This window comes from Ammospiza caudacuta, chromosome 13 (assembly GCF_027887145.1).
Source record: "Ammospiza caudacuta isolate bAmmCau1 chromosome 13, bAmmCau1.pri, whole genome shotgun sequence".
Taxonomy (NCBI): Eukaryota; Metazoa; Chordata; class Aves; order Passeriformes; family Passerellidae; genus Ammospiza; species Ammospiza caudacuta.
In genome coordinates, this window is record NC_080605.1 from 8,004,439 (window position 1) to 8,031,785 (window position 27,347).

Genomic DNA, 27,347 nt, shown 5'->3' on the forward strand with positions numbered 1-27,347 from the left:
CTGATGTGGCTGGGGGTCCTGTGCCTGTGCCCTCCTGTGGATTTCCACAAGCACAGCAAATTGGATGTGACCCAAACATTTTGGATTAACTCTCAGTGTTCAGACCATCTGTGCAGGACATGTACCACTGGGCTGGTGGTGCTCTGAGGGTTGGACACAGTGCTTCTACCACACAGCTCCTGGGGGTGCATTTCAGTGTAAGAAGGTTCAGAACAGGATCATAGCACAGTCAGAAATCATTCCTTTTACTGGGAACCTCTAATTCTGCCATAGGAAGAAGCTGATTTTTTAGGACTTGTTACAGGTAATTGTATAGTCAGCCTTACCCTGCCTTCAGGGTGCTTTCCTATGGCACGGATTTCAGAAAGATCTGAAAAGTAGTAACTTTTGATTTTGCATCTGTGTGTCTTAACTAGAACACAATTTCTTCACCAACGGGAATTCCAACCAGCAAGGAAAACAATAAATGTGAAGTTGAGATGAAAATATGACCCAGGGTATGCATTGTCTACTTCAAGTGTCAGGTGGAAATGCTGAGTTCTGCCAGCTGCCTTTAAAATCACCTCTCAGAATGAAGCCTAGAATGAGAAAGTGACAATGACTTCCATGTCACCTTTTCAGGTAAATACAGAAAGCTGTAGTTGCCAGAGCAGTGATGAATCATGGTTTTCTTCCATCCAAAGAGCCTTGGGCTTTTTTCCTCATTCAAACATTTAACTTACTTGCAAGGCTGACAGAAAAGCAGTAGATTTTTTTTCCAAATATCCATTTGCCTTTCCATTTATCTACTTTGATCTAAAATATAGAACCTGATAGATGCCCTAGGTAAATCAAACATTTTCCGTCTGCCAAAACGGTTTTGCAAATGCTTATTTCATGCCATTACCATTTTTCTGTTTCTAGCAGTAAATCAAAAAGTATCAGCCATTCATCCACTTTAAAAGTAATGCCTTTCCTTAGCATAATTACACATACCCAGTGGAGATCTGTGTGCACAGTAAATCTATTCCTTTAAAAGGTTTCGCCTTAAGTACCACAGTGACATAAATTGGTGAAGCACAAATTTATTTATTTAAAAGGTTTGTTCTTTTAACTGATGGAGTAACTGTTACACATCCATTGTTTGGGTTGGGTGGGGAGGGCTTTTATTAATGTATCAGATTTAATTTTGCAGCAGATGTTTATGTAGAAAGGTCTCAGTCCTTACAGGACTTGCAGCAATTGATATGCATGTGTAATTTATTCTCATTACAGGTTTATTCTTAACTGCTGTTCAGGGGGTCTTCAGTGTATCTCTAGTAGGTCCTTGAGAATTAAATAGTTTAACGAATGTAATGAGCAAGCCTGGAAGTAGTACATGTAAAGCAGAATATGGATTTGGGTATTACCTCCCCAAATTTGTAAGTAATGTAAGTACAGTATTAAAAGGGGAGTGAGAAATTGCCAAAAATAAAAGTCTTCAGGTAATAAATGCCCCGGATGGTATTTTGGCAAAGCAAAGATTAAAAAAATGGATCTTTTCATTGTTCCCATGTAAACTTGCTCATCTTTGTAAGTCATGCTTGTAGCTCTCAGGGGTGTCAAACCTAAAGCAGACAAGCCCAGCTGGTGGAAGCCTGGGAGTGAAATGATGAATTTTTTAGCAGATCTGAGTTTATTTTTAGGCTTTATAGAATTATGTTTCATTTCCCTGTGAGTGAAATTGTAGGAAGTAGCTTAGAAGAAAAACAAATTAAGAAACTGCACCAGAACAGAAAAAAATAGCAAAACACTGGACCCTAACTACAGTTGAGCACAACGTATCCTGATTGCATTTGAAATTGTGGCTACAGTTAAGTCCTGCAAATATTTACATACATGTTCAGTTTAATGCATATGAGAATTCTTAAAGCAAGCAGTAAGTCTGAAGAGACAGCAGACTGCAGGTTAGGTTATGGCATAGGGAAATGAACAAATTTCTAGTGGGAATATATTTCTGTAGATATATTTTCCTTGGTGCTGAATGTGGAATTGAAATTCCAGGTGTCTGGATTTTATTAGGTTATGCAGTAAAAGAAGGGTAGAAAGATTTTGGTAGAGAGGAGAGTTCATAGGAAGGTTCTGAGTCTGGAATCTTGTTTGGTTAGTGAAGGTAATTTCATTAACACAATCAGCCTGTTCAACCCTATGATTTCCCACTATCCATTTTTGCTGGCATTACAGAATTGTCAACTCTTTCCTACAGCTAAAAAAGAAAAACTGCATTAGTATCCAAGGCAGGTGTGGGAAAATGCCTTGGACCTGGGATGAGGAGATGCTTATGATAGTTACAGATCTAGCAAGGGCTGGTTTTTGCAGGAAGTTTATCACATGCAGCTACACATCCCATGTCCATCAAGGTCACTCTTTTGAGATTTCATTTTAAGTGAACTTGGCTTTTTGGGGTCTTTTCTAGTACATGGAGTAGATCAGATGTTGCCAGCCATCCTCTTTTCTCAGAGTTGATGGTGGTGCTGCCATGGGGTTTTGCCTGTGATAGAAAGTGGATTAGTAAGTGACAAAGATGCCTCTTTATATCCCATGTCCTAGAATGTGCTCCTGGGAGTGCTGGGCACTGCAGCCTTCCCCACTGAAACAGCCTCCCCTCTGTTCTGCAGTTGGGAACCAAAGGAGCCACCTTAAAGGGTGAGAGAGTACCTCAGCCTCCAAACTGGCTCAATCTTTGTCTTCCCATGCTGTTTGCATCGATGCTAATCAATGTTAATTATGGCAGAGGGGCTTGTGATGTACTCATTATAAAAGCCATCCTATTTTTCTGTGCTTGTACAGTCTGTCACACAATAGAGCCCTGATTGGGGTTCCCTAGATGCTACAAATAGCAATACAATTTGTTATAATAATGAATATGTGGTTCATGGTGCAAGACTACCAAGCTTAGTTCATGGAGCTTGGGAGCATCCCTTGATAATTGTGTTTGCTGTTACCACTGACTATGGCATTCTGGATATGTCTTGACAGTTGAGGTCTCAGCAATAAACCAGTTAAGTTTTTGTTACTGTTTTAATAGGTGCTTCTTCTTAAATTTGCATTTGAACCTGTGGGTTTTGGTGTAGATATATGCTTGGAGTTAGCTGTGCTTAAAAGCTTTTCTAATTCAGCCTCCTCATTGTGCTGGGTCATGATCCCACGTGGCACCCCTCCATGCCTGCACTGGGAGCTGAAGGATGGGGGGCCAGGGTTTCTCTCCTGGGCTCAAGGTGCAAGAGTAGGAAGGTGCTTTGTCCCAGGTGCTGAGCAGCTGCTGGGTGTGTTTGTAACCAGGGTGCCCAGATTCTGCAGGGGCTGGAAGCCCAGAGCTGGGAGCTGATGCTTTCCTTCCTCCCAAAGCTGCAGCCTCCTCCTCTGTTACTAAGAGCTGACACCCAAGAGGTGCAGTCTCCTATGATGAATTTGGTTCAGACCTACTGTTACCCTCACTGGAAATCTCAGCACCATTGTTTATATTAATTAATTTCTATAAATAACTGTGTTAATAATTATTTAGTATAAGTAACTGTAAATTTTTTATATATTAATTTGTATAAATAACTCACTCTGCACTACCTTTGTGGGTTTTGGTGACTTATATAGACTCTTTTTTCTTTATTTTCAGAGAAAGTTTTCCACAGTGTTATTGCTTGTTACCTGGTTTGTTATGGATATTGGTTCCAGTCTCATTTTTTCAATTACCACCAGACTGCATGCTTGAATTTTAGTTACTTATATGCAGTTTAGGTGCAGATTATCTGCCTGACTCTAGTTTTGTGCTAGAGTGCTGACCAAGCCTGTGTACAAAAATGTTTTAAATTGTTTAGATGTTACATTACCTCTCTTGAGTGTGTATGTTGTTTTAAGAGGAATTCAAGTCAGTGGAGAGCTGCTTTTGTGTTTGTAATTAATTTAAAATATTTATTATAGCAGCTAGATTTTTTCCCTGCTAATGGTGCTTTACTGAAATTTCATGATCTACAGCACACCCTAGTGATATCTGGAAATCATGAAGTTACACCCAGTCAATTTTATTTCCTTTGTGGTGAAGCACATCCTATGGCTCCAGTAAGCAAAGTCCAGGAAAGTAAATACCTAAATGCCTTTGTATCCAAAATAGGAAGTGGGTTTATAAAGCAAAAAACAGCCTAAGAAACTGAAACTACAGGCTAGTCCTCTGTGAAAAGAACATCTGTATAATGAGTTCATCTGGCTTGCAATCTGTAATGTTTGACATGTTTAACAACATGGGGAAAAGCAGCCCAAGGTCACGTGAGAAGAGTGAGGAATATCTCCTGGCTTCCCATTTAGACTGGAGAGAGCGACTAGATATAAATAAAAGCATTGTGGAGGAAACCTGCAGGCAGATTTCATAGGTCAGAAGCATGAATGATCATTTACTCTTATAGCCAGAACATTAAAAATTATGCTGTGTATTAAATTCCTCCTTTTGCAGGATGTTAGGTCACTTGGTTTTTCAGGTGGTGGTACCTGTATTGAGTTTTGAGTGTCCATGAGGCTCCATATGATCCTGCAGAGTTGTGTGCACCTTTCTAACTTTTTAGGTTATTGTCCACTCGGTTTTTCCTGGATTTCTATATTTCAGTCATTTATTTTCTTCTGATTTGTCTAAACACAGAGACTGTCAAGGGTTCTGAATTGGCTACTGTGCCCCACGATGGGGTGAGAAGAGAAAGCAGGTTTTGAGAAGGAATCTGCAAACAAGTGTAATTAAGTAGTCCAAAAGGAAGGCAGATATTTATCAGAGGTGAAATAAAATAGCTGATGTGTGGATGACACTGAAAGAAAGTGAAAGCAGTATGAGCTGCAGCTTGGAAGATCTGATCCCATATCTCTGTTTCATGTACAGAGCATTCCTTGTCTACGTCAGGCAAAGCTGAATATGGGGTCCTGCTTTCTGGTTCTCTCATGCATGAGAAATCTGTAATACTTTAGGGAGAGACAGGTTTCTTCTCAGACCTCTGCATTTCACTCTTGTCAGGTAATCCAAACAATAATGGAAATTAGTATTTTGTTTTATGTAAATAAAAACAAAAAGTTTGCAATAATTTATGGTATTTATTTAAATGACATGCAAATTACTTTGTGAAACTTAGGGGGGAAAGCAGCACAACTGAAACAGCACAATTGTTTCCGAGAACATTCATTTCAAATCCACATACAATATTTCATTCATGCTTAATTATTTCCCCAATGCTAGTCTAAGCATTACTAGTTTCCTTTGTCTTTTTGCTTTTGCATGCAGCATGATTAGCAAAACTGCTTGTGCTCTACCAACTCCTGCACATATGGGGTTTAGCCTCATTGTTCAAGGGGTGGAGCAACAAGCAGTACGAACACTCATGCTGCCAAATTTGGCACATGTGAGCCCTCCAAAGGATACAGATAGCACCAGTTTCATTTAAATCCCTGTCTATATTTTGCATTGCTACCATAATGGCAGCTCCATTGTCTGGGTGTATTATTTGAAGCAGCTTTTCTCCCATTGTTTGTGCACTGTAATCCTGGAGGTTTCTGTAGTCGTTGGGAGCAGCTTACGTGAAAGAAATCCTTTAGCTTGCAGTGAACCTGCTGGCAAAGGAACAGGCCATGACTAGAGCATGAGACCTGTGATCTCTCTGAAGAAAATCTCCTCAGTAGATTGCATAATTTCTTGTTTTCATGAGACCGTGTTCTCAGGTTTGGACTCAGTATTTCCTTTTGTCACCTCTGAGGCATGATGGGAGTATCAGCTGAAAGAAAAAGAGCAATGATGCTGGCTGTGGATGTGTACCCTACCAACACTTGATACACATCTCAAATACTAGCAAAGAGACACAGCTCCTGTTTGTCAGAAATTTAGGACAGTTGTTTATTCTAACTACAGCAAAGTCTTGGCCTTTTATTCTTCCATGATATTGACTGAATTGGCACATCCTGCTGTGAGTCTTTCCAACAGACTTTGAAAACTTAATGCTTGTCTGCTTAGGAAAGAATAAAGAATTCCCTGGAACTTATTGTAGAGAAAGAGCTGCCCAGTTCTTTCCCTTTCTAGCCTGGGCAGTGCCCTCTCCTCCAGTGGTGCTTGCCTCTCCTGACTGTGTATGCACACACTGTTGTCCATAAAGCCATTCAGCATTAGTTGTTCTTTACAAATTATGCCCTTTACTGGTTTTGCATGCACATAATTTTACTCCTGACACAGTCATTTGTGACATTTTTAAAGCAGTGGCTCCCAAGATTAGGGCTGCAGAAAGCCAGCAAAAGGTCCCTTTGTAATTTGCAAAGTTTCCAGTTCATTTTGTTTCCAAAGTCTAGCACATGTTAGAGGGCAATATAAATGTTATATAAACAATGCCCTACTCTTCATTTAGATCAGTTCTTCAGAGAACCCTGCTGCAGCCACACAGGCATTATGGGATCCCAAAGGGTGACACCTTTGTGCTTGCATGTGACACTCAGGGATGACCCAGGAGACAGCACTGAAATCTGCTAAACTGTGAGTCTGAAAATCCCATTTTATATTTGAGCATTTGCAGTGACTTCTGGAAGCTTCAAATCTGGTCCATCATTGTAAAGAGTAATTCAAATTCACATTTTCTTCTTTTTGCCTCCAACTTACCATGATAAAAGAAAACCAAGTAATGTATTCTGTACAAGCTGGCCTCTTTCACTCTACTGCTCAGCCCCTGCAGCTTCCCCTCCTGCCTGCCACATTATCAGAACTCAAACCCAGCAATGCTGGAGCATGATTCTGTGTTTCTTTGGAAAACTGGGGCTCTCATTCAGCACCTCTGGAGTGGGTGTAAGGTTGGAAGTGAAGTCAGCCAAGGATTCTTGGCTCTGCTGGGACTGAAATCAGCTTTTTTGGGCTTACACCATCTGATCAAAGTAATGTGTGTTGGGGGCCAGAAATACACTCATTACTGTTCTCAGACTCCAGAAGCACCAGTGCACATCTCACCCCACTGAATAGTACCAAGCATGGAAATGTATTGCTGATGTTATTCCAGACACCTTAAAATGTCATCCATCCTTGATACTAAAGTGTTTTGTTCCTTAACTGAATGTACAATAGGCATTTTAGATGTGATTTTGATGTTTGTCTACTTTATGTATGTCCTTTAATTAGAGTTTTGACAAAACCTCGGGTGCACTGTTTTAGACACACTGCAAAAGAGTGGCTGTAGGAGATGGGGATTTTTTTTAGCTCCTCTCTGGGAATCTTTGTAGCTCTCCTCTGGTATTTTGTGTTGCTATTTTTTAACCAGCTTTTTATTTCCACATCAGTGTTTGTCCATGCTATAACCTACAAACATGTAAGTTAATTTCAGGACACTGACTTTTACATTCAGATTGCTGTAGCTTTTTTCTGAAAAGGTCACAAAATGACTATGCCAGTAAACACAATTAGTGAATTAGGTTGCTGAGGAACTAAAAACCAGCATAAATTACTACTGTAAAAGAGGCTAAAAGAGCAGGAGACAGGTTATTCCATTTTCAGGTAAGAGCCTAAAGTACCTTTAACAGCTTGCTTGGATAATGCTAGCTAGCAATGTGTGCTCTGTTCTGAAGCACCAGCCTATATTTTTGGATCATCTTTCAAGACTGAGATGATATAAGGCAATTAATAGTGTTTTGTGACCTTCTGCACCAGTAGTCCATCTTTTTGGCATTGAAACTGATTTTGCCCAACTTGGCATTTTATCACCTAGGAGTACATAGGGACATCAAAGAGACACCTTTTACAGCAGCAGTGGAATGATTTACTTCTGTCACACTGTTCTTCAAATTCACCATTTCTTACAAGCTGATGAGGCAAACCTCTTCTTTGCTTAATATCACATAAGGTACATTGAAAGGCTGTGAAGAGGCAGATGTTCTATAGCTTCACTTCATATGCAAAAACCTGCTATTCTTTATTTGCATTCAATTAGAAGTCAGACCCCAATGAATATCTAGTGTAGGAAATGGGGAAAAGATTTGCCATCAAGCATATGCTTTGCTGGTAGTGGATCTCAGTAACCTGCTATTGTGCCCTCCTGCAGTGATTTGGTCATTTCTGCTGTATTATTTACACCTTCCAGCTCAGGGGTAAAGACTGTTAATAGGTGACAACTGGAGTTATGTTTCTGCTTTTAGAAATGTTGCTTTTTCTCATTCCTTTTAAAAAGCCATTCTGCAGTTGCAAATTTCCCTTAGTAAGTAGCTCTGTTTAAGGATTTAAATGCTGTAGCATTACTTCCACATTAATTTTCTTTTTTGATGGTTGTGCCTTGTTTGATCCTGTGAAGGCTCAGCGTTCTCCTGGCAATCCTGAGTATAATATGAGGAGCTCAGAAGTTATAAAACTGTTGTGTTGTCAAGAAAGGAAGGTTCAAATGTTTGCTGTAATATGAAGCAGAAGTGGCACACTCTTCCAGAACAGCTGCTGTGATTGCTGTGACCCTGTAAGAGCACACATACCAGGGTATTGCAGTACCTAGGGAGAGATGGAAGCTCTCTGGAGCTCGAGACATCAGGGACAGGGATAAGCAAAGCAGCTTTTCATCACTGCAGCACAGAGCTTTCCAGCCTTTGGGGGAAACAACAGGGATCTCATACCCTCCCTGGGATGTGATTAAACTTGCTTTGTTACGTCCTCCATCCCCTTTCTTCTCTGTGGCCCACTCCCACCACATGTTCTGGAGAACACATGACATTTCTTCCTTTTTCCTCTTTTCTCTTTGCTTTGATCTAACATTAAATTAAACCATCCTCACCCATATCCAAGCAATGCATTGACACTAAAGGAAAACCGTGAGAGTATTTTTAGGTGCTTTGCAAACTTAGACAAACAGATCACTATTACTTCATGCATGCCTCAAGTTTGGAATGGTTCTTTGTCCTGCCATTGTGATGATAAATATTTCAAGACTTTAAGGGGAAAAAAAAGTGTAACTAGATGAAATGATGAAACTAATTCTGTCATGTACAGTTGCCTAATCCTTATGTTTTCTCTGGGATTCTCTAGCATGGAAATAAATGTAGAGAAACAACCTTTTTTCTGTGCAACATGATTGTCTCATCTTTGGAAAAGAATATGTCAGGGTTTCCTGTGAAGGTAATAGGTGTTTCAGATAATTGGGTCAGGTGTCTCTGGACAGTTTCTCCAGATGGAGCCTGCTTCCTATGAGCATTTTCCCAAGATGTACTAAAGGACAGGCTGCAAGCCAGAATGAATCATTGTTTTGGTAGCAACAGCCTCTCTGCAGCTGAAACCATTCGTGGTGCCCCTTGGCCCATCTCTTAGTATGTCAAAAGCTGTGCAAACACGAGGCTGAGGACACAATGAAAAGGGCTTGCAGTCATTTTGGGTTCTGCTGCATGTTAGGGAAGCCCTTGACAGAAATCTGCCAAGAGGCTCTTAAACCAGAATGCCAGTGCACCACTGCTGTGGTTGATTTCTGATGCCTGCTTCTGACACATAAGGAGGATTTTTGGGTAAAAGGGTGGCTTTTATCTTGATTTTTAAAAGCATGGAGATCCTAGTAACCTGAAGAGGGAAGATATAAAACATCCTGATACAGGAAATGAAACAGTGAATCAATGCTGATAAAAGGGATGGGGGAAGAGCAATGACATCCAGTATTTATTAAAAGCCCAGTTCACTGCAGTGAATAGGGAATCACAGAATGTGTCAGGTTGGAAGGGAACACAGTGGCCCACCTCCCTGCTGCGGCAGGGCCATCCCAGAGCTCATGGCACAGAGTTGGGTCCAGGATTGTTGTGGAATGTCCCCAGTGAGGAAGACCCCACACCCTCCGTGAGCAGCCTGTTCAGTGCTCGGTCACTGCACAGGAAAGTTCTTCCTCGTCAGTTCCTGTCTGTTTCTCTTTTTCCATTGCTGAGAGCATAGTCCGTGCTCTGACACCTCCCTTTGGACACTGACAGGGATGAGGTCACTCCTCTAGACTGAGCAGGCCCGATTCCCTCAGCCTTTCCTTCTAAGAGAGATGTTCCAGTTCCTAAATAGAGAATACAGTGAGATTATCGACAGGATCGGATGTGCAGCAGAACTGCCTTGAGCTGCTCTCACTCCACAGCTCCTATAATTAAAAAGCACACGAACGTCTGTCCCGGAGCAAAGCTGTCCCTGCATGTGCTGAGGAGGCCGTTCCCGAGGGGCAGAGCTGCGGCTTCCCCGGATCCGTGAGAGGAGCTGCGGGCTCTGCCGAGCTGCGGCTGCCGCCAGATGGAGCCGCCGGGCAGCGGGACCGGGGCACGGAGAGCCCGAACCAGCGGCGGGATCCAGCCCGAGCCCGCCGAGCGAGAGCTGGGCTGGCACACGGGCATGGGTGAGTGCTCACCCAGGGGAGGAACAGGCTGACTCCATCGGATCCTGGCTGGGAACGGCGGACACAATCGTACCTTAACCCAGAGGATGCAAGAACCAGACTCCCGTTAACCAGATTCCTGTAAAGAACCAGATTCCCATTAACCAGATTTCCTCAAAGAACCAGATTCCTGGTAACCAGATTGCCGTTAACCAGATTCCCTCAGTAACCAGATTCCCATAAAGAACCAGGTTCCCGTTAACCAGATACCCATGAAGAACCAGATTCCCGTTAACCAGATTCCCTCAAATAACCAAAGTCTCTCAATCAGATTGCAGGGTCCCAGTTGCTGGCAGCTTTAGTTTTGGAGAAATCCAGCAAGGTTTGCAAATTTCTCGCCTGGCACTCCACTGTGTACCAGGGCAGGTAGCGGCAAACAGAGGCCATTTTTCATGGGAAAAAGAAGGCATTTCTTCAGGGTCTGGGTATCAGCACAGATGTGGTGTTTGGGGCTCTAAGGATGTGCAGGGTCCTACTTGCTGGCAGCTTTCAGTTTCGGAGAAATCCAGCAAAGAAATTGGAGAAATCCAAGCAAATTTCTTGCTTGGCACCACACGGTCTGCCAGTGTAAGTGGCTGCAAACAGAGGTAATTTTCCATAGTAAAAAGAAGTCATTTCCCCAGGGTTAACCGCATTCCTGTAAAGAACCAGATTTCCTCAAATAACCAGATTCCCATTAACCAGATTCCCTCAAAGAACCAGATTCCTGCTGACTGCAGCTGAGTCAGCGATTGCATAAGGCTGTAGTACGATTACAGCAGCATGTACAGCATTAAAAGATACGTAGCTACACAGTTATCTTACATCTTGATTTTAGTAATTTCCACCATACTAAAAACCAGACCTAGTAAATAACCACTGATGTAGCCCTAATGACCTGTGTGTATTTTTAACTGGAGTAGTGAAGTAATGATTCCGTTTGGCATAGTGATAAAAATTCCCTCCTTTGAGGGTTGGCAGACTTCATTGCTTTTAATTTTCCCCCTTGGAAAGTGGCTTGCAGCTGGAATTTGGGGTATAACTTTTTAAAATGTACATGGCATTTAGGTTCTTTGCTCATTTTAGGAATTACATTTGTGTTTTACGTCCAAATCATAAAAATCAAGAGCATCAGTAGACCTGTAACATTTTGAGTTGTTACACAGAGAGTTATTTTATGTGATCATATAAAGCATGGGGAGGTTAAGAAGTCCCCAGTGAAGCTGCAGGAAAGGGACAAAAATTGTGAGTTATATTTCTCCTTCATTTTCTCATGCTGCTGATTTCTGAATAAGGAACTGAGGGGAGATGGTTTATCTTAAATCAGAAATGAAATCATAATGAAGGCTTAGTTTACAAAGCAAAAAACCTCTGTTATTAAACCATTCTTGAGGAAATGGCAGCATTTTTAACATTTGGCAGTAACTTTTCCAAGACTGTACTGGTATTAGGAGCCAGTGTGGTATTTCAGGAGCCTTATGTGACACAGCTGTTTTCATGCTTGTTTGATTGCTCCTGGTGCTCTATCAGACTGGCACACTGCATTTTACTGAGCTGGTGGCTGAGATAAACCTGGATGACAAGCATGCAAAAACATTCTGAGACTAAATTCTCAGAGTAGGGCCAGACAGAGTTCTGTGGCAGGCAGCCCCTTTCCTCTTCCTTTATCTCAGCTCAGATGGGACTGGGATGTTTTGTTCCACAAGCATGTTCGTACAATCATAGCATCATAGAATGGTTTGGCTTAGAAGGAGACCTTGAGGAACATCTTGTTCCACCGCCCTGCCAGGGCAGGGACACCTTCCACACTCCCAGACTGCTCCAACCCCATCCAGGCTGGCCTTGGACGCTTCCAGGATGGGGCAACCACAATGCCTGTCCTTCCCTATTCCAATGCCTCACCACAACCCAAGAATTTTTCCTAATGAAAGCACTGAGAGGGAGGTGTCTTTACAAACAAACTGTGGTGTGGGCCTGCTGGTAGATTAAGCCAGATACTGATAGGTGAAAGAAGCAATGAGGGGAACCAAAAATTCCAGAACTCCACTAATTGATACAGACTGCTGCTCACCCAAGACCATGCTAAATTCTGGGACTTACAGAGAAAGAGCAGGATACACACTAGAAGAGGCTCTGTGTTAGGTGATTTGGGAAGTCTGTACCTCTCAAGTACTTCAGCCAGTGGGGACAGAGAGGAGGAAATGGGGCTGAGAAATCAGGATAAAAAGAAGGCTGCATACTCTAGCAATTTGAGAGACCCCATGGGAAATGCTCCATGGCCTCTCCCTTTATTCAAATAAAGCTACAGAGCTTTACTTACTCTTCTGTCTCCTTTTTGGACATAAGCCTTTGGCACCATGAATTAATTTCCTGGCACTAATCTCTATCAGTGTGAATCCACTCCCCCTTGTCCTGTCACTACAGGCTCTACTGAACAGCCTTGCCGTAGTTCCCTGGAGGCCCTGGAAGGCCGCAGTGCGGTCACCCCAAAGCTCCTCTTCCCCAGGCTGAACAACCCCAGCTCTCCCAGCCTTCCCTCGCAGGCGGGCGCTCCATCGCTCTGACCGCCCTGCTGCCTGCTCCGGGCCCGGCACGGCGAGTGGTGCCCCGCACACAGCCCGTGGCCGGCCGGGCCGCGCTCCCAGCCCGGGGCGGGCGGAGGCGGCGGAGCAGGCGGGGAGGGCCCGAGGCCGCGGCGGAGCGCGCGGGAGCTGCTGCCCAGGCCCGGCGTTCCGCGGCCGGCAGAGCTGAGCGCAGGGCCGGGCCGGATCCGGCGCTCCGCGGCCGGCAGAGCTGAGGGCAGGGCAGGGCCAGGCCGGGCGCTCCGCGGGCGGCAGAGCTGAGACTGGGCCGAGCCGGACACGGGGCTCCGCGGCCGGCAGAGCTGAGGGCAGAGCGGGGGCTCCGCGGCCCGCAGCGCTGAGGGTGGGCCGGGCCGGGCGCTCCGCGGGGCCCCTCCTCCGGCGCCCCCGCTGTTTCCCGGCCGGCCGGCGGAGAGCCGGGCGCCGCCGGCGCAGGTAGGCGGGGGAGAGAGGGGAGGCGGGAGGGAAGGAAGGATGCAAGCAAGGAGTGGCGTGGCGTGGCGTGGCGTGGCGGAGCGCGGCGCTGGCTCTGTCCGTGAGGGCCCCGTGCCCCGGGCAGCGCCATCGGCCCGCGGGGTTCGCAGGTGCGGCCGCCGGGGCCGCGCTGCCCGGGGAGGGAACGCCGGGAGAGCCGCCCCAGCGCCTGCGGCCGGGCCCGGAGCTGGACCTGGACCTGGGGCCATGGTTCGGTGCGGCGCTAATGCCCCCAAAGACCTTCAGGCCCCACTGAAGTCCCCTTGCGCTGCACAGAATCCCCGAGTCATTATGGTGGGAAGGGAGCTCTGAGATCGGCCAGCCCAAGCAGGGCCGCCCCGAGCAGGTGACACAGGAACGCGTCTAGGTGGGTTTTGAATGAACATGTCATTCCTCATTTCTCCAAGTCACATTGCGGCTGGAGCAATGCTTCAGCCACAGTAAACCTGAAACTGACAGGGAAATAAAGAAATAGCTATAGTGTAATTAAATTTTGGTTATTTCAAAGGATTTATAATTACATTTTATGCTCAGCCTATTTGAGTCATAACATTTTTAATAAATTTTAAAGCATTTAGAACATGTTGATTAATTTTAATGAGATGAAGTTCTATGTTTTTGCAGTGAGTCAGGGAAAACATCTTTAATTTTCAGGCTTCATTCAGATTTTGAAGATATCACTGCTGTGTGCTGTGCTAAATACCTCTATGGTGTAACAGCTCTATTATTTCTGTTTCTGAGTGTCAGCTCTTTCCTCTTTCTTAACTGAAAGTCACATTATTGGCTTCAGTATCAGCTGGCTGATGAAAGCAACCTGTAACTTTTTTGAGTACAGCCTTCAAAATGGAGAAACTGGCTAGGAAATGTGGGGAAAGAATAGCTCTTAGTTTATTAATTAGAAGGGCAATGAATGAGGTCTACAAAAATTCAAGGTCAGAAGGAGTTATGGCCATTCTTTCACAGAGGCTTTGTAATTCAGCAGACTAGGTAAGCTGGGTATTCTAAGTGCCTAGACAGGTTAGGTGCCAAATTTCCTTTTATCTCAGAGGAATGAGATCATTCCCACTGAATACTTAGCTGCATTTTTAGGCATCTAAGAACCTTCTAAAATCAGCTTCTAGGTCCCTACAAGTAGTTTGCTCATCTAATGAGTGAATTTGTTACCTCTTGTGTTAAATAAACCTGTTAAGTGCTTTGATTATATTACATGCTTTGATAAATACACAGGAGGAAAGCAATGTTCTTAAGGCCTCAGTTCTTACAAAAATATATTAAAATGCTCTTTTGTGCATTCCAATTGAATTCAGGTTGTCTAGCAAATACAAGAGTTTCTTACCATCTCCTCATATAATTGAAACTAAAAGAAATCTGAGTAAATATATAAATCTGAGTCAGTAACATACTATTACAGTAAATATTTGTAGATATAGTGAATCCTTGCGGTTGGGAAAGAAGAGCACCAAGTGCTGAGGTGAGAATGGCAGTAAGCATATTTTAACTGTTATGCCACCAAGCAGGAGTAAACCTGTTCTTAGCAAAATAAAATTGTAAATGCAGAGCAGGTTCAAAATGGGTATATTTACTGGCTGCTCATGACAGTCAGTCATGATTTCTATCAGACAGGCCACCTGCTTTGCAGATTCCAAGTGCTAGACCAGGCTGTAAAGGCAGGATTTTCAGAAAGTGATGGTTTAGCAGCCAGGTGCTGCTCGTGCTCACAGGATGTGTGTGGAACAGTGATGAGATTGTCCTCCTTGGCAGATGGACTCAGTGTCTTGAGTCCCTGTCTGTCCACCAGCTCTTATTGAAATTATTGATGGACTTCTGGCCTGTTCAGTCAATCAGGTGATGTTCCTGCACCCTGAAGTTGTGTTATTTAGTCTGTCTCAGTGTCTGAGTACCTTGTGTTTGGATTTTCTCTAGTGCTGTTCTCATATTTGTTATGAAACATTGCAGTTCATAGAGAGCTGTTGCTGTACAGTTGAGACAGAAGGAATTGTCACCTCACATTCTTGTTCATCACCATCTGGTGTCCACCATGATGCAGACAGGCACAGGTAAGAGCACTCATCTCTGGATCTTCCCAGTGGGTTTGGGATGTGCTGTGTGGGTGGGATTTGTGCTGTGTACATGGCAGAGATGTTCCCTCAGCTCCCTCCATGAGAAGCTGCAAGGAGCAGTGAGCACAGCTCCATGGTGGGGCAGGCTGGGTGCTGCTGGGAATGTCTGCTCTGTGGGCATTTGGGGAGAGGCTCATTTTTCTCTCAGTGCAGGGACAGAAGGGCTTCTGCTTGTCTGAAGTCATCATTTGGTGAAGGGGGAAGTGAGCTGATGAGATGGGAATGTTAGCCTGGGAGCAGCTGAAATGAGGTTCACACCACTGGGTTCACTGGGAACCCTCTTCAATTCTTTGTGTTAGCAGCACTTTCAGTGAGTTGGGGATGATGTTGTTGTTTCAATTCTTTCTGTGGCAATTTACTTCTCAAGAAAACCTGCTGGCTGTAGGTTCAAAGTTGAGATGTTGGAACATGATCTCTTTGGACAGGGAGAGCAGGAGCATTGCTCACTTTGTTCTCCTGAGTGAGCAAGGGAGCATCAAGTGAAGTACAGAATCTAAAACTGGGGAGGAGTGTTTGGGGAGACCACAAAGACACAAGGAGAGCAGCCATCAAGCTGCAGTAGAACAAAAACATTGCACAACAGAGGTTGGTTTGTCAGCAATTTCATGTTCTTGAACTCTTGGGTTTGTTTTTTTCTTGAGGTGCTGAAGATTCTCAGTTCCACGTGATGTCAGTAGGAGCTGTGGGGACTTGGCACGTCTGAAAGCTGCACACAGTTTTGTGGATGTTGACATTTCTATCCCTTCATTAGACCAAAGCCAGTGGTTTACAATCCTGGTGTTTGCTAATGTCAGGGTGAATTCAGTAGGGAACAATTGGTTGCTAGAAACAAATTGCACATTAGGTTACTTCTCAGTTACACCACCAGAGTTTGTCAATGTTTTTGGCTATCATGTGATTGTACCTCTAACACACAAAGTGTACAGCTCCTTCTGTGCTGTTCTGGGGTAGGATCCTTGCTCCTTTGTGGCACCAGAGGCATTCTGCACCATGCCTATCTTCCTCTCCTGCTTGGTTGTGATTCTGATCTTTGCAAGATGCAACTTTGAGCTCCACATTCTTGCAGGTGGCTTCTCACAGATGTCACCACTGTGTGAGGTGTTAGAGGTTTGTAGCTGCAGAGCTTTGTAAGCCTTTTGTTTGACTTCCTAAACAAGCTGGCTAGCTGCTGACAGTTATTGAAATTGGTTTTTGGTAGGGGCTGCTTATCCTAATAGCAAGTTAAACACTTTTGTGGTGCCTCTGTGATGCAACTTGTTAGTGTATTGTCAAAATATCCTTTAATGGCTGGGGTGTGTGGTGGAATAAATACCTGCTCACTGAAAATTGCCTGATTGATCATCTTGATTCTTAATTGAATTTTTTCTAAGAATTCATAATTCTGTGTGCCAAATGTAGGAATCTGGGATTACTTTACATGTTAGGACATGCATTATGTTTCAGTGGCTCCCACTAGTGCTTTGTATGTACAGTTAAAAGAAAAGTCCTTTTATGTGCTGTACCTCAGGTACTGTGTTCACTAGTGTTCTCTGCAGGACTTAAGTTATAGTGAATATGACAAGGGATCATAGAAATACTTGTAAGATTTTGGAGAAAATGAGTTGTCCTTGTGAAGTCATTGGGAGTTTTGAGTGTGATGCTCACATCCAGAATTAAGCAGGACCCACTCTGCTATGCCAAGGACCTTGTTCAGTCAAGCCAAAAGAGCCCAAATAAATGTTAATTTTGTGAGGGAAAATTGCCTGTTGGAGAGTTGTGATGGGACTGAAATGATCAGTAATTTAGTATGGCAAACCTACTTTCAGTTTCTAGAGTGCCAGTAAGTTTCCACTTTATAATTGAGGGTGATGGATGAGTTCCAAATTTGCCTTGCCACAAATTCATAGACCATAGGCAGCAGTGTGATGACCACTTGCCTTATGGCCTGGCCATTTTTTAACTTTAGATCAACTCCTCTTTAAGATAATTATTAAGGAGTGTTTTATTTATCCAAGGAAATGAAGGGTAGCTGGTCACCTTTGCCATGTCACTGTGAGGACACCTTGCAGTATTGTCCTGTGGAGGATGGCAGTGCAGTGACTTTGGGCAGCAGCTTCAACCCAGTGATGGAACCTAGTGCTTCAGCTGTGGGCATGTCTGCTCACAAAACACCATTGCACATCTGGTACAATCAGATTGCTTTAGGAAAGTGTAGCACTCCCTCAGTTTGAGGGGGCAAAGCTGATTATCTTAGCATCAGGGAGAGCCCTGGGTTCTCAGCTCTCCAAGGTGTGCTGTCCCAGCTGTGCTGCAGAGCCTTCATCCTGGAGGGCTTTGTGTGAGACATGGACTGAATTTAGGCCAGAGAGTAGATGCAAATTGTTTTCAGCACTTTGGGTTAGTCTGGGATATGGCACAGAGGTGAAGCACAAGCACAAATCAGTGTCTGAGAGGAGGGAGTGAATCCTGCAGCACTTCAGCTTGCTGGGGGCTGCTGTGAATGGCACTCTGAGTGGAAAGGTCCTCACCTTTGGTTAGAGAGGTGAAAAAAAATACTTAAATGTCTCTCTTTCCAGGCCTGGCAGTGGCTGCTGTTCCAGTAGTGTATTTTGGGGATTTTCCCCACTTTGTTAGGACATACAGAGTAGCCATTTGTTCATTCCTCGGAGCTTGAGCCCTATGGAATGAGATAATCTGTAACTCTGGGGGCAGAGCGTGTGGCTCTGCTGTCACTGCCCAGCACACTCTGCCACTCTGACCACTGCTGGGTCAGCAGCCTGCCAAGAACCCAAAAGCAGCAGTGGTGAAATGATGAACTTGGATGTTTCCTTGAGACTGGCATAGAGATGAACGAAGCTGTGAGAGAATTCAAGTGTTTGATGAATTTCCTGCTGTGCCTCTTTGCAGCTATGGAGCACGTGTGGTCCCTTCCCAAAAGCCAGACCTTTCTTCAGGGTCAGCAGTGCCTGGATCCTGCAGTGCCATGGATGATTTGCACTCAGCCATTTTAGTGCAGAAGAAAGCTTTCTCTGTTGCAGCAGCTGTTTTTTAATATGAAAAATTATATGATACCACTGTACATTAACTTTGCACTGAGGAGATGTGTTCAGGGAAGACTCTGAAACAGGTTGGCCTGGGCTGAGAAAGCATTGCACACACACTGGGATAAGAGGTCTTCTAGTTTCTGAAAAAACCCCAAATGTTCATCTGTTCTGTAGTGCTGACATTACATGTACAAGGAGAAATCTGCAACTTGTGTAGATATGATTTTATTTTTAATCCCACAGAATGCATTTTTGTTTACTTTTAATTATCCCTGGAAGCCCTTTCCTCAGCTGGTGTGCAGAGTGGGAAGGATTTCTGAAGTGAGCAGCAGCAGCAGCAAGTGACTGAGGGGGAGAAGTTCTGGTCTCAGAGTGCTTGTTCTCAGGGACAGGTCTCTGTGCCTTGCTGAGTACATGGGACAGCATTTCACAAGCTGGGGCCCTGTGTCTCTGCTTGCTCCTTTGTGAGACACTGCTGGCATCTGTGCTCTGAGTCCTGACTGCCTTCTCCATCCAGCCCTGCCTTTCTGCTGGCCTGGCTCCAGAGCAGCTGAGCACTTCATGTCCCAGCACCAGGTCTGTCCTCCAGCACTTCTCAGGCACTTCTTGGTTGCTACAGACAGTCTCCTGCCTTCAGAAATCAGCATGCAAGTGTTTAAACACGTAACCAAACAGGCAGAAGAACTGATACGTGAAAATAATTGACAGATTTGTGGTAAAAATTAGGATAATGAGAAGATACCTGACAGATGAGTCAATTATAATCTGCTAGTTGTGGTAGAGTGAAGCTTTGTCTTTTCCCAGAGCTATGTGTGATGCTGAACACACATGGGAATTGCTCAGGGCAGCAGCAATGTACTGAAGAATTAGATTCTGGAGAATCTCTCAATTTCTTATAAACCCATTTGTTTTCTGATCTAACATGAGATCTCGTTGGCATTTTCGGTAACCTTCAGCACGTGCTGCACGGGTTGCTTTTCTGAGAATCAATAGAGAAAGCAATTAGTATTTCCTGTGTTTGTCTTTGACCTAGGGGCTTATCTTCCCCCAAGTTCATCTAGCAGCCAGGTTTAGTCTCAGCTGCAGTGACCAACAGGTAACACCAACATCTCTTGCAGGGTTTGGGGACGCCGGGATGCCGCTGCGCGTGGATGATGTGATGGCGCTGCTCAGCCACGTTGCCACGGTGAAGGGCATGAAAGCTGCAGTGGCCAACTCTGGCCGGGGAGCCATGCTCACTGGGGCATCTGCCTTTGTGGGGGGCATGCTGGGAGGCCCTCCTGGAATTGCTGTGGGTGAGTGTGCTTTTCTTAGGAACAAGAGCGTGGTTAAATCTTAGACATCAATGTCCTAGTGGCTTTTGCATTAAGTGCCCCTAAATCAGTTATTGATGTTCCCATAAAACTCCCTTGAAGATGAATTCAGCCATTGGAGGCTTTCAAGTATTTCTGTGCTATCATGGGAGAAATTGCTAACTGAGTAAAAGCTGCAAATTCAGAGCTTTTGTCTAATGAAAAGCTGCATCCCTGTGAGTGCCTAGATGACGTTTTAGGAACAGTCTCTGGGGTGGCAGTTTTTGTGGCAGGGTCAGTTCTGCCGCCTCTCCATTGGGAGGGTTGTCTCTCTCCCTCTCTCTGTCCTTCCTGCCTTCATTCCATCTGTCTATCCTTCCCAGGCTGTGTGTGCTCCAGGCAGTGCTGCCCTGTGGATTGCTGTGCTGCACTCACACTGCTGCAGGAGGGGAGCCCTGCAGGGCTGCTGGGCTGCTTTCTCAGCAGCCACAGGCATCATCCATCCCTCTGCAGTTATCCTGATAGCCTGGGACCTTCCACTTACCCCAGCATGTCTTGTCCACATGGTAGATGAAAGCCTGGATGTGTCTGGTGGGCCTGGTCTCTGAGCACCTGCAGGGGTGGGTTTCAGGTGTGTTGGACACTGCAGTGTGTGACTCTTAAAGACCCAGAAAGCTCTGACCACTCTGGGAGTATCTAGTAAGAGACTCTGACACTGCTGAGGAGTTGTTGCTCTGGTGTTTTCCTTGGGCAGGGTTTTATTGTGCACTGGAGCTTACCCTAGGAGAGTGTCCCAGGGAGTGCTTTGGTTATGGTTTCTAAGCTTGAAGCTATCAGTGTTGATTCTATAAAGGGTTTCTTTATGGTTGCTGTGGATGTAAAGAGCTTTTAAAATCCTTTTTGATGCTTTGAAAACTGTGTATAAACTTGGTTAAAGCAGACACAGATAACTTTATCTTGATTTCTAATCGTGGTGGGAGCATTGTTGGTGAAGGCTGAGGATGGAATTGCAGGCTTTCACATTAACTGCTAAAGACTGATGATTCACTGTGTTTCCTAGGAGGAGCACTGGGTGGATTGCTTGGATGGATGACTTCTGGACAGTTCAAGTCAGTCCCTCAGGTTTTAATGGAATTGCCTGCTGCTGAGAAGCAGAAGCTCTGTGCTGAAGCCATGGCTGTTGTCAGGAACTTAGACTGGACTGATGCTGCTCAGCTGATTGCTCTTGTAATGTCAAATTCTGCTCTCACAGAAAAGGTATTAGGAGTGCTGACCACTTACCTTGCCCATGAGTTAAAAGCACAAATAACATATGCAGAATAATCCTCTCCAGAGCAGGATTTTTATGCTGGAATGTATTTTACTCCCATAGCTGTGAATCTTCAACAATTGCTAGTTATCAGTACTTATTATAAATATATGCTGATCTAAGTTTGGGATGTTAGGTTTTGGTGTTTGGAGGTTTTTAAATTTTTATCATTATTGTTATAATTTCTGATTTGTATGGATTTGTAAGGATAGTATTAGATTACTGCATTATCTTGACACAGACTTGCTATGTAATTTTGGATTGCTGTGCACCAGGACTAATTCAAATTGCTGAAGGGAATCATGCTGCTCTTAGGCTAATGTGTCACTTGTGAAAATTTTCAAAGTCAGTTTGTTTTATTTAGGAGACTTGATTCTGTTTAAGTGCTTTAATTTTTTTTCCCTGTGAATGACACACAAGGTGCCAAAGTAGCTGGGGCACTGAAGAATTTTACCTGTTGTTTGTTTCAGCCCTGCAAAGGAAAGTTTTATAAGGAAGTACATTACTGTGAATTCAAAAGACTCAGTCCATATTTTGTCACGTTTTTATTGTAATTCTTGAGTTATCCTTTATGTAAGAAATGAAATAAATACTTAAACAAGATTTCAAGTAACAGGAAAACAATCTGTGAACACTTTCAATTCAGTTTTCGCCAGGCTCCTGTGCCCTGGAATGGGAGGGTGGGACATGAAAAAAATGGGGAGCTGAATCTGCCAGTTTTGTATGAGCCCCAGGATGAAGGTTGTTGTTTGAGCATTGGTTTCTGGACTGAGTCTGTACAGCTGGTCCTCTGTTTTCATTAAAATCTTAATAAGAAACCTCCTAGTGGTCTGTGTGCTGCTTTAGATGAGAGGAACCCTTGAGGAGCTCGGGCAGGCCTGCAGTGGGCAGCTGGCAGAGGCAGTGCTGCTGGGCTGGGCTGCTGTGCCAGCTGCACTGTCACTGTGAGCACCAAGTGCTGTGCTGCTGAGTGTCCCAGCCAGCTGGTCACTCTGGGTTTCAAGGCACTCATAAGTCAAGTTTGTAGACAGGGAAATGTGCAGGTGCGCCTTCTTTGTATGTAAAGATGTGTGAAACTGTTCTGCCAAGTTCATTTTTTGCCTAAAATAAAGATCTAACTCTGTGTGTGTGTGTGATGAGGTTTTCATAAGTTAAGGTTTAAACGGTGAAGCTTTAAACTCAAAGCTGCTGTTGTATGTATTTGATTAATTTACTCCTGCAGGTTCCATTTGCCTTTGATAAATTCAGTGCCATGCAGGGCAGTGATCGTTCTCAGCATTTGATAACACTTTTTCAGTGATGTGAGAAGGAGGTTGAAAAGAATGGTAAGTGGGCACTCCTAACCTTGTCTGAGTTTCTTAACGCCGCGCCTGAAATCAGTGGAGTTTCAGTTTCATTGGCAGATTACACACAGTGCAACTTTTAAAAGATTTTACAAACTATATCCATTTAAAAATACTATTTTTTTATGAACCCAGTTGTTTTACTTGCAATTCTTTGGTTATTTCACAAATTAAATTCACTCTTTCAAAAATGACACACTGCTAGCAGTGTCAGGTGATTGAATGATCCAGTGGGATGGAGTTGGCATCCTCTGCTCAGCTGTTCAAACCCAGAATGAACAGAGCTGACAATTGATTGTGAAGCAGGCCATAGGAAAAATGGGGATTCCAGTTCATCTCTAATAGTGTTTAGTATTTAAACATACCTTTAGAAATTTCAGTGGTTTCAGACATCAATATCATGACCCCCATTTTACAGATATTCATTAATTTGGGCCCCAGTGGAGGTAGTGATTTGATTTTTATCACTTGTACCAGTGTAATAGACATGGATGGAGTTTAGATCATTTTTCTCTGGTCCTCTGCTCTCCTGTGATACTCTAAGAATATTCTTTGCAATGCTATTAATTACACCCTCAGAAATTGTAAACCAATTGGAACCACACTCTTAGCCTTCACTGTGGTATGAAAGGGGCATGGATGTCACATGGATGCCAACAGAACTCAGGCCCCAGTAGTTCAGAGTTCTGTACAGAGCAGTCCTAGCTCATGTCAAACCCCACTGCTGCCCAGCTCCTCAGAAGCTTCATGCCACAGAGGAGCATGCTCTTAGTCATTGCAATAAATTTAACTTCTAGAGGTTTTCAGATGACTGGAGTAGAACCAGAAGAAAGGATTTTACTTCTGTTTGTTCTCTGTATCTTTATTTAACAGTTTGTTCTCTGTATCTTTATTTAACAGATGCTCTTGGAGCTCCTTGGAAGGTGGCAGGTTTTCAGAGTGGTAGCAGTCAGTTTGCAGAGTGGTCTGAAACACATTTCACTGCTGGCACTGGAAGAACAGAAATGAGCTCAATGCTCATCTCATGTGAGTTTGGACTTGAGAGAATGAGGAAATGACCACTCCTGTTGGGCACCCTGATATTTGATTACTGAGGGAAAATGAGCATGGCAGCCACAAATATTTTGTTGTGTTTCAGTGGTTTCTAATAGTTTATATTGCTGAATGCTGCAGGAAGAGCAATTTGCACCTTTAGTGCTCTGACTGCAGCCCCATTGCTGTCATATTGAGGTCACCATGATATTGGTCTGTAGCCTTGAGTGGGAATTTGGGGAAGTTAAAAGCATCCTTCAGGAGATTTGATCATCTGAGGGAGCAGGGCAGCTGCACAAGAGTGCTTTAATATCCATCTGTTGCTGCTCTGTGGTGGAGACAACGTTGTCCACCACTGCAGCCCTTGCTGGTGCTGGAAGCAGCCACAGGCAGGGGATGGCATCTTCTGAAATCCATTCCAGCTGCATAATTCCCAGGCTGAGTGTGAGGCACAGCCACTGCCTGGAAAATGAGGTAACACAGTGCCAGCAGCTTTGGGAAGCAGCTGAAAGAGTCACTATGGGGATATGTACATATTTACATAAAGAAACCATCTGTGATGCTGGTTATTAACCTGGTTTGGTTGTACATGTGACACAATCAAGCTAGGTTTTCACTGGCAGATGGTGCATTTTTTAGTTAAAAATTCTTTTTTTTTTTTTTTTATTTGGGTTTTTTTAAGCTTTCTGATTTCGAAACAGAAAGCAACACAAAGGGTTCTGTTAGCAATGACAGGGAATGTATATGCTTTTTTAAAAGGCAGTCCTACCTTCAGAGACAGACCAGTAAATGAGATGTGCCATCTAGTGGCAATTAGATTAATTCTTAAACTCAGCCTCTCAGGGCTGCCTCAGTATCTGGATAACACAGTTAGTTAGCTACCTTTCACTATGGAAAGTAAGGTTGCATTCTTTTTTTGCTCTTACTGTGTCAAATACCTAGTTTTAGTGAATTTGTATTAGACTAAAAATATCAATCCAGCTACAGCCTAGACTAAAATTTATATGCATTCCCTGCAGAAGTTGGCTCTTTGGTGATTTTCATATGTAAGCTGTGACAGCACAAATATTTACTGCAGCTGCATGTCACATTTAATTATAGTGAGAAAATACAGAATCAGGCAGAGGAGGGCAGTTCATTTCTTGATTACTGAGGGACAAGTGGATTTTGTGAGCTGAGCAGCAGCTGGTTTGCAAAGGCAGATTGTCCACAGTGGAACTGGCAGCCAGTGAGGAGTTTGTTACCTGCAGGGCTGCATTTCCTTGTGCCCCACAGAGGAGGGTGGTTCTTGGCTCAGCCTGTTCACGTTGTGTTTGTCACATCATCTCTCACCTCTTAGGCAGTATGAAAAGTAACAGGGGCTGGCATTCTGTGGGCAGCTTCTCCAAGTCAGCCTCTGTCCTTGCAGGGCTGCAGCACAGTGTGGTGGTGCTCACAGGGCTCCCAGGATGAGGGAAGAGACAGCCATACCTGCTAGAGGGTCTGGCCAGGTTTGCTTGTGCACATGGAGGATGAGTCAAATCCTCACTTCATCTCCTGGTTCTTGATTGTCAATGGTTAGCTAACTTTTTGGACAAATCTTTTCTTTCCTTTAGGATATCTTTTATATCCTACTGCTGCTGCCTTCCTGTGAGCCCCTTGGCCTGTTGGGCTGACAGGAGGACTGGTATTTGTGGTTTGCTGAGACTTCTGTGCCTGTCCTGCTGTCAGTGCAGGGTCTTGTTCAGGAGCTGTCTGTGCTGTGCTCTCCCCAGTATGGGGCCCTGTGGGGCTGGACAGCAGGAGTGAATCCTCCATTTGATGGGATGGCATCCCTCACTATCCAGAGAGGCCTCTCTGTTCATTGTTCTGCTGCTTTTCCATACACACACTTCCAATCACCGATTCCAAAATTAATATTGCTGTTCAAAACTGCACAGATTCATGTGGAGATGAGATTTTCCCATTTTTTTTTTTCCTCACAGAGTGGCAGCAGCTCCAGCAGAGCTCCCTGGGGATCAGTATTACAGCGGCCTGAGTGGGTCGCTGCTGGTGAGAGAGAGACGGTGAATCTTGTATCTTGATCAGAAGGCTGAATTTATTAATATATGATATATAATACATTATTACTATACTAATAGAATATAGAGAGAGGTTTGCAGAGCTGCTAGCTAAGCTAAGAATAGATAGAAAAGAATCCACAACAAAGTTGTGTCCAGGGACTCAGTCCCCTGGCTTGCACTGATGATTGGCCCTTAATTATAAACATAGAAAATGAGCCAATCAAGGTGAATCCTATTGCATTCCACAGCAGCTGATAATAATTGTTTACCTTCTCTTCGGGGGCCTCTGGCTCCCGAAGACACAGAAATATGAAAGAAAAGGATTTCTGTGGAGAAATGTCTGCGACATCTCACCTTTCTAAATTGTATAAAAATAAAAGAAAAATGCTGATGTGGAATGAACAGGAAATTCCTTCACCTATAAAATATAGAATACTAATAATTCACTAAAACAATCCTACAGTATAAGAAAATTGCAAGAAACAATGCAAAGAGAATTCAAGTCCATGCAGCTGAGTTTCAGGAACAGTCCATCAGCTGAAGTTGTTTCTTTTGGACATCTGAGAGTCCTTTTTGGTCCTGAAACAGCATAACACAATTTTAAACAATTTGAAACAATTTGAACAATTTTTAGAATGTCCTTTTCTGGCCCTTCAGTGCTTCAGCACTTCAGAGCTGCTGCCCGCCTATTTTCAATCTTTTTTATTTAATTTTTAATTTTTTTTTTTTTTTTTTTTTTTTTTTTTTTTTTTTTTTTTTTTTTTTTTTTTTCTTGATCGAAAAGCAAAAGAGCAGCAGCCAAGCAAAGCAATGCCAGAGAAAGAAAAGGCCCTGGGGGCCCTGGCCCATACTGGACCAGGAACCCCAAAACTGGCTCACACAGGGGGACCCGGACCGGTAGGACAAACCAGAACCCCTAGAAACATCAAGAGGCCTCGCAGCGGGCCCGGCCCAGGAATTTCCTGAGCCCAGCATCCCAGGCCAAACCCATGAGGAAGGCTCTGCATTCCTACGGGCCTGAGCCTTGCTGCCAGCACAATGGCAGCACGGGTAGTGAGACGCTTCCTTTCCCCTAAACCACTGAGGCATGCCAGCAGCAGGGAAATAGAAGCTGCCCCGAGAATCTTCATCTCGGGTCTGGGAATGTTTGTTTCCCACAGCAAACCAGCTATGGTCTCCTCCAACTGTGCCCTCTCCCTCTGCAATACATCGGGTTTGTCTCTCATCCGCCCCCTGGCTTCATCCCCATCCCCTCCGGGCTGGGGATCAGAGGCAGAACTCTCTGGATGCACCTGCCCCCCCATGCCACTAGGACACAAGAGAGGCGGCGGCCTCCATGGGACAATCCCCGAAAAACCACCCCCCAAACCGCCGAGAATGCTGATCTTAAAAACAGGCAGCTGGACTGCCACAACAGTGAGCTGGCGGGCAGCCCCCGCTCCACGGAAGGAGAGACCCCCTGCCGGAGCGACTGCTGGGACGTCCGGTGGAAGCATCGGGGAGGGAGCCGAAACTGGGGAGGGAATCGCGCTGAGCGTGGGATCCACCGCGGGCTGCTCCGAGGGTCCCGCGGGCTCAACTCCGTTTTCTGCTGCTGACTCTGGGGTCTGCTGTGGAGGCGGCGGGGACACGCGGGAACACGCTGGTGCTGCGTCCTTGGGCTCTGAAAACGGCGGCAGGCACGGCACGGGCACCAGCGGAGCTGGGAGGAGCGGCGAAGCGTCGCCGTTGCTTAGCAACAGGTCAATCGGCGGAAGTGCTGTCTCTTC

The 27,347-nt window shown here is 44.5% G+C and overlaps 1 protein-coding gene across 2 annotated transcripts; it reads left to right on the forward strand.

Moving 5' to 3' along the window:
• The first annotated feature begins 13,184 nt into the window (after positions 1-13,184).
• C13H19orf12 (chromosome 13 C19orf12 homolog) lies at positions 13,185-22,216 on the forward strand. Of its 2 annotated transcripts, none has more exons than XM_058813593.1 (4): positions 13,185-13,378; positions 15,374-15,474; positions 19,679-19,855; positions 20,913-22,216. In XM_058813593.1, the coding sequence occupies exons 2-4, from the start codon at positions 15,456-15,458 to the stop codon at positions 21,173-21,175; spliced, it is 459 nt and encodes a 152-aa protein (XP_058669576.1). In that variant the 5' UTR covers positions 13,185-13,378; positions 15,374-15,455; the 3' UTR covers positions 21,176-22,216. The 2 variants fall into 2 exon arrangements, with proteins under 2 accessions (XP_058669576.1, XP_058669577.1); XM_058813594.1 differs by lacking the exon at positions 13,185-13,378 and adding an exon at positions 13,596-13,784.
• The last annotated feature ends 5,131 nt before the right edge of the window (positions 22,217-27,347 follow it).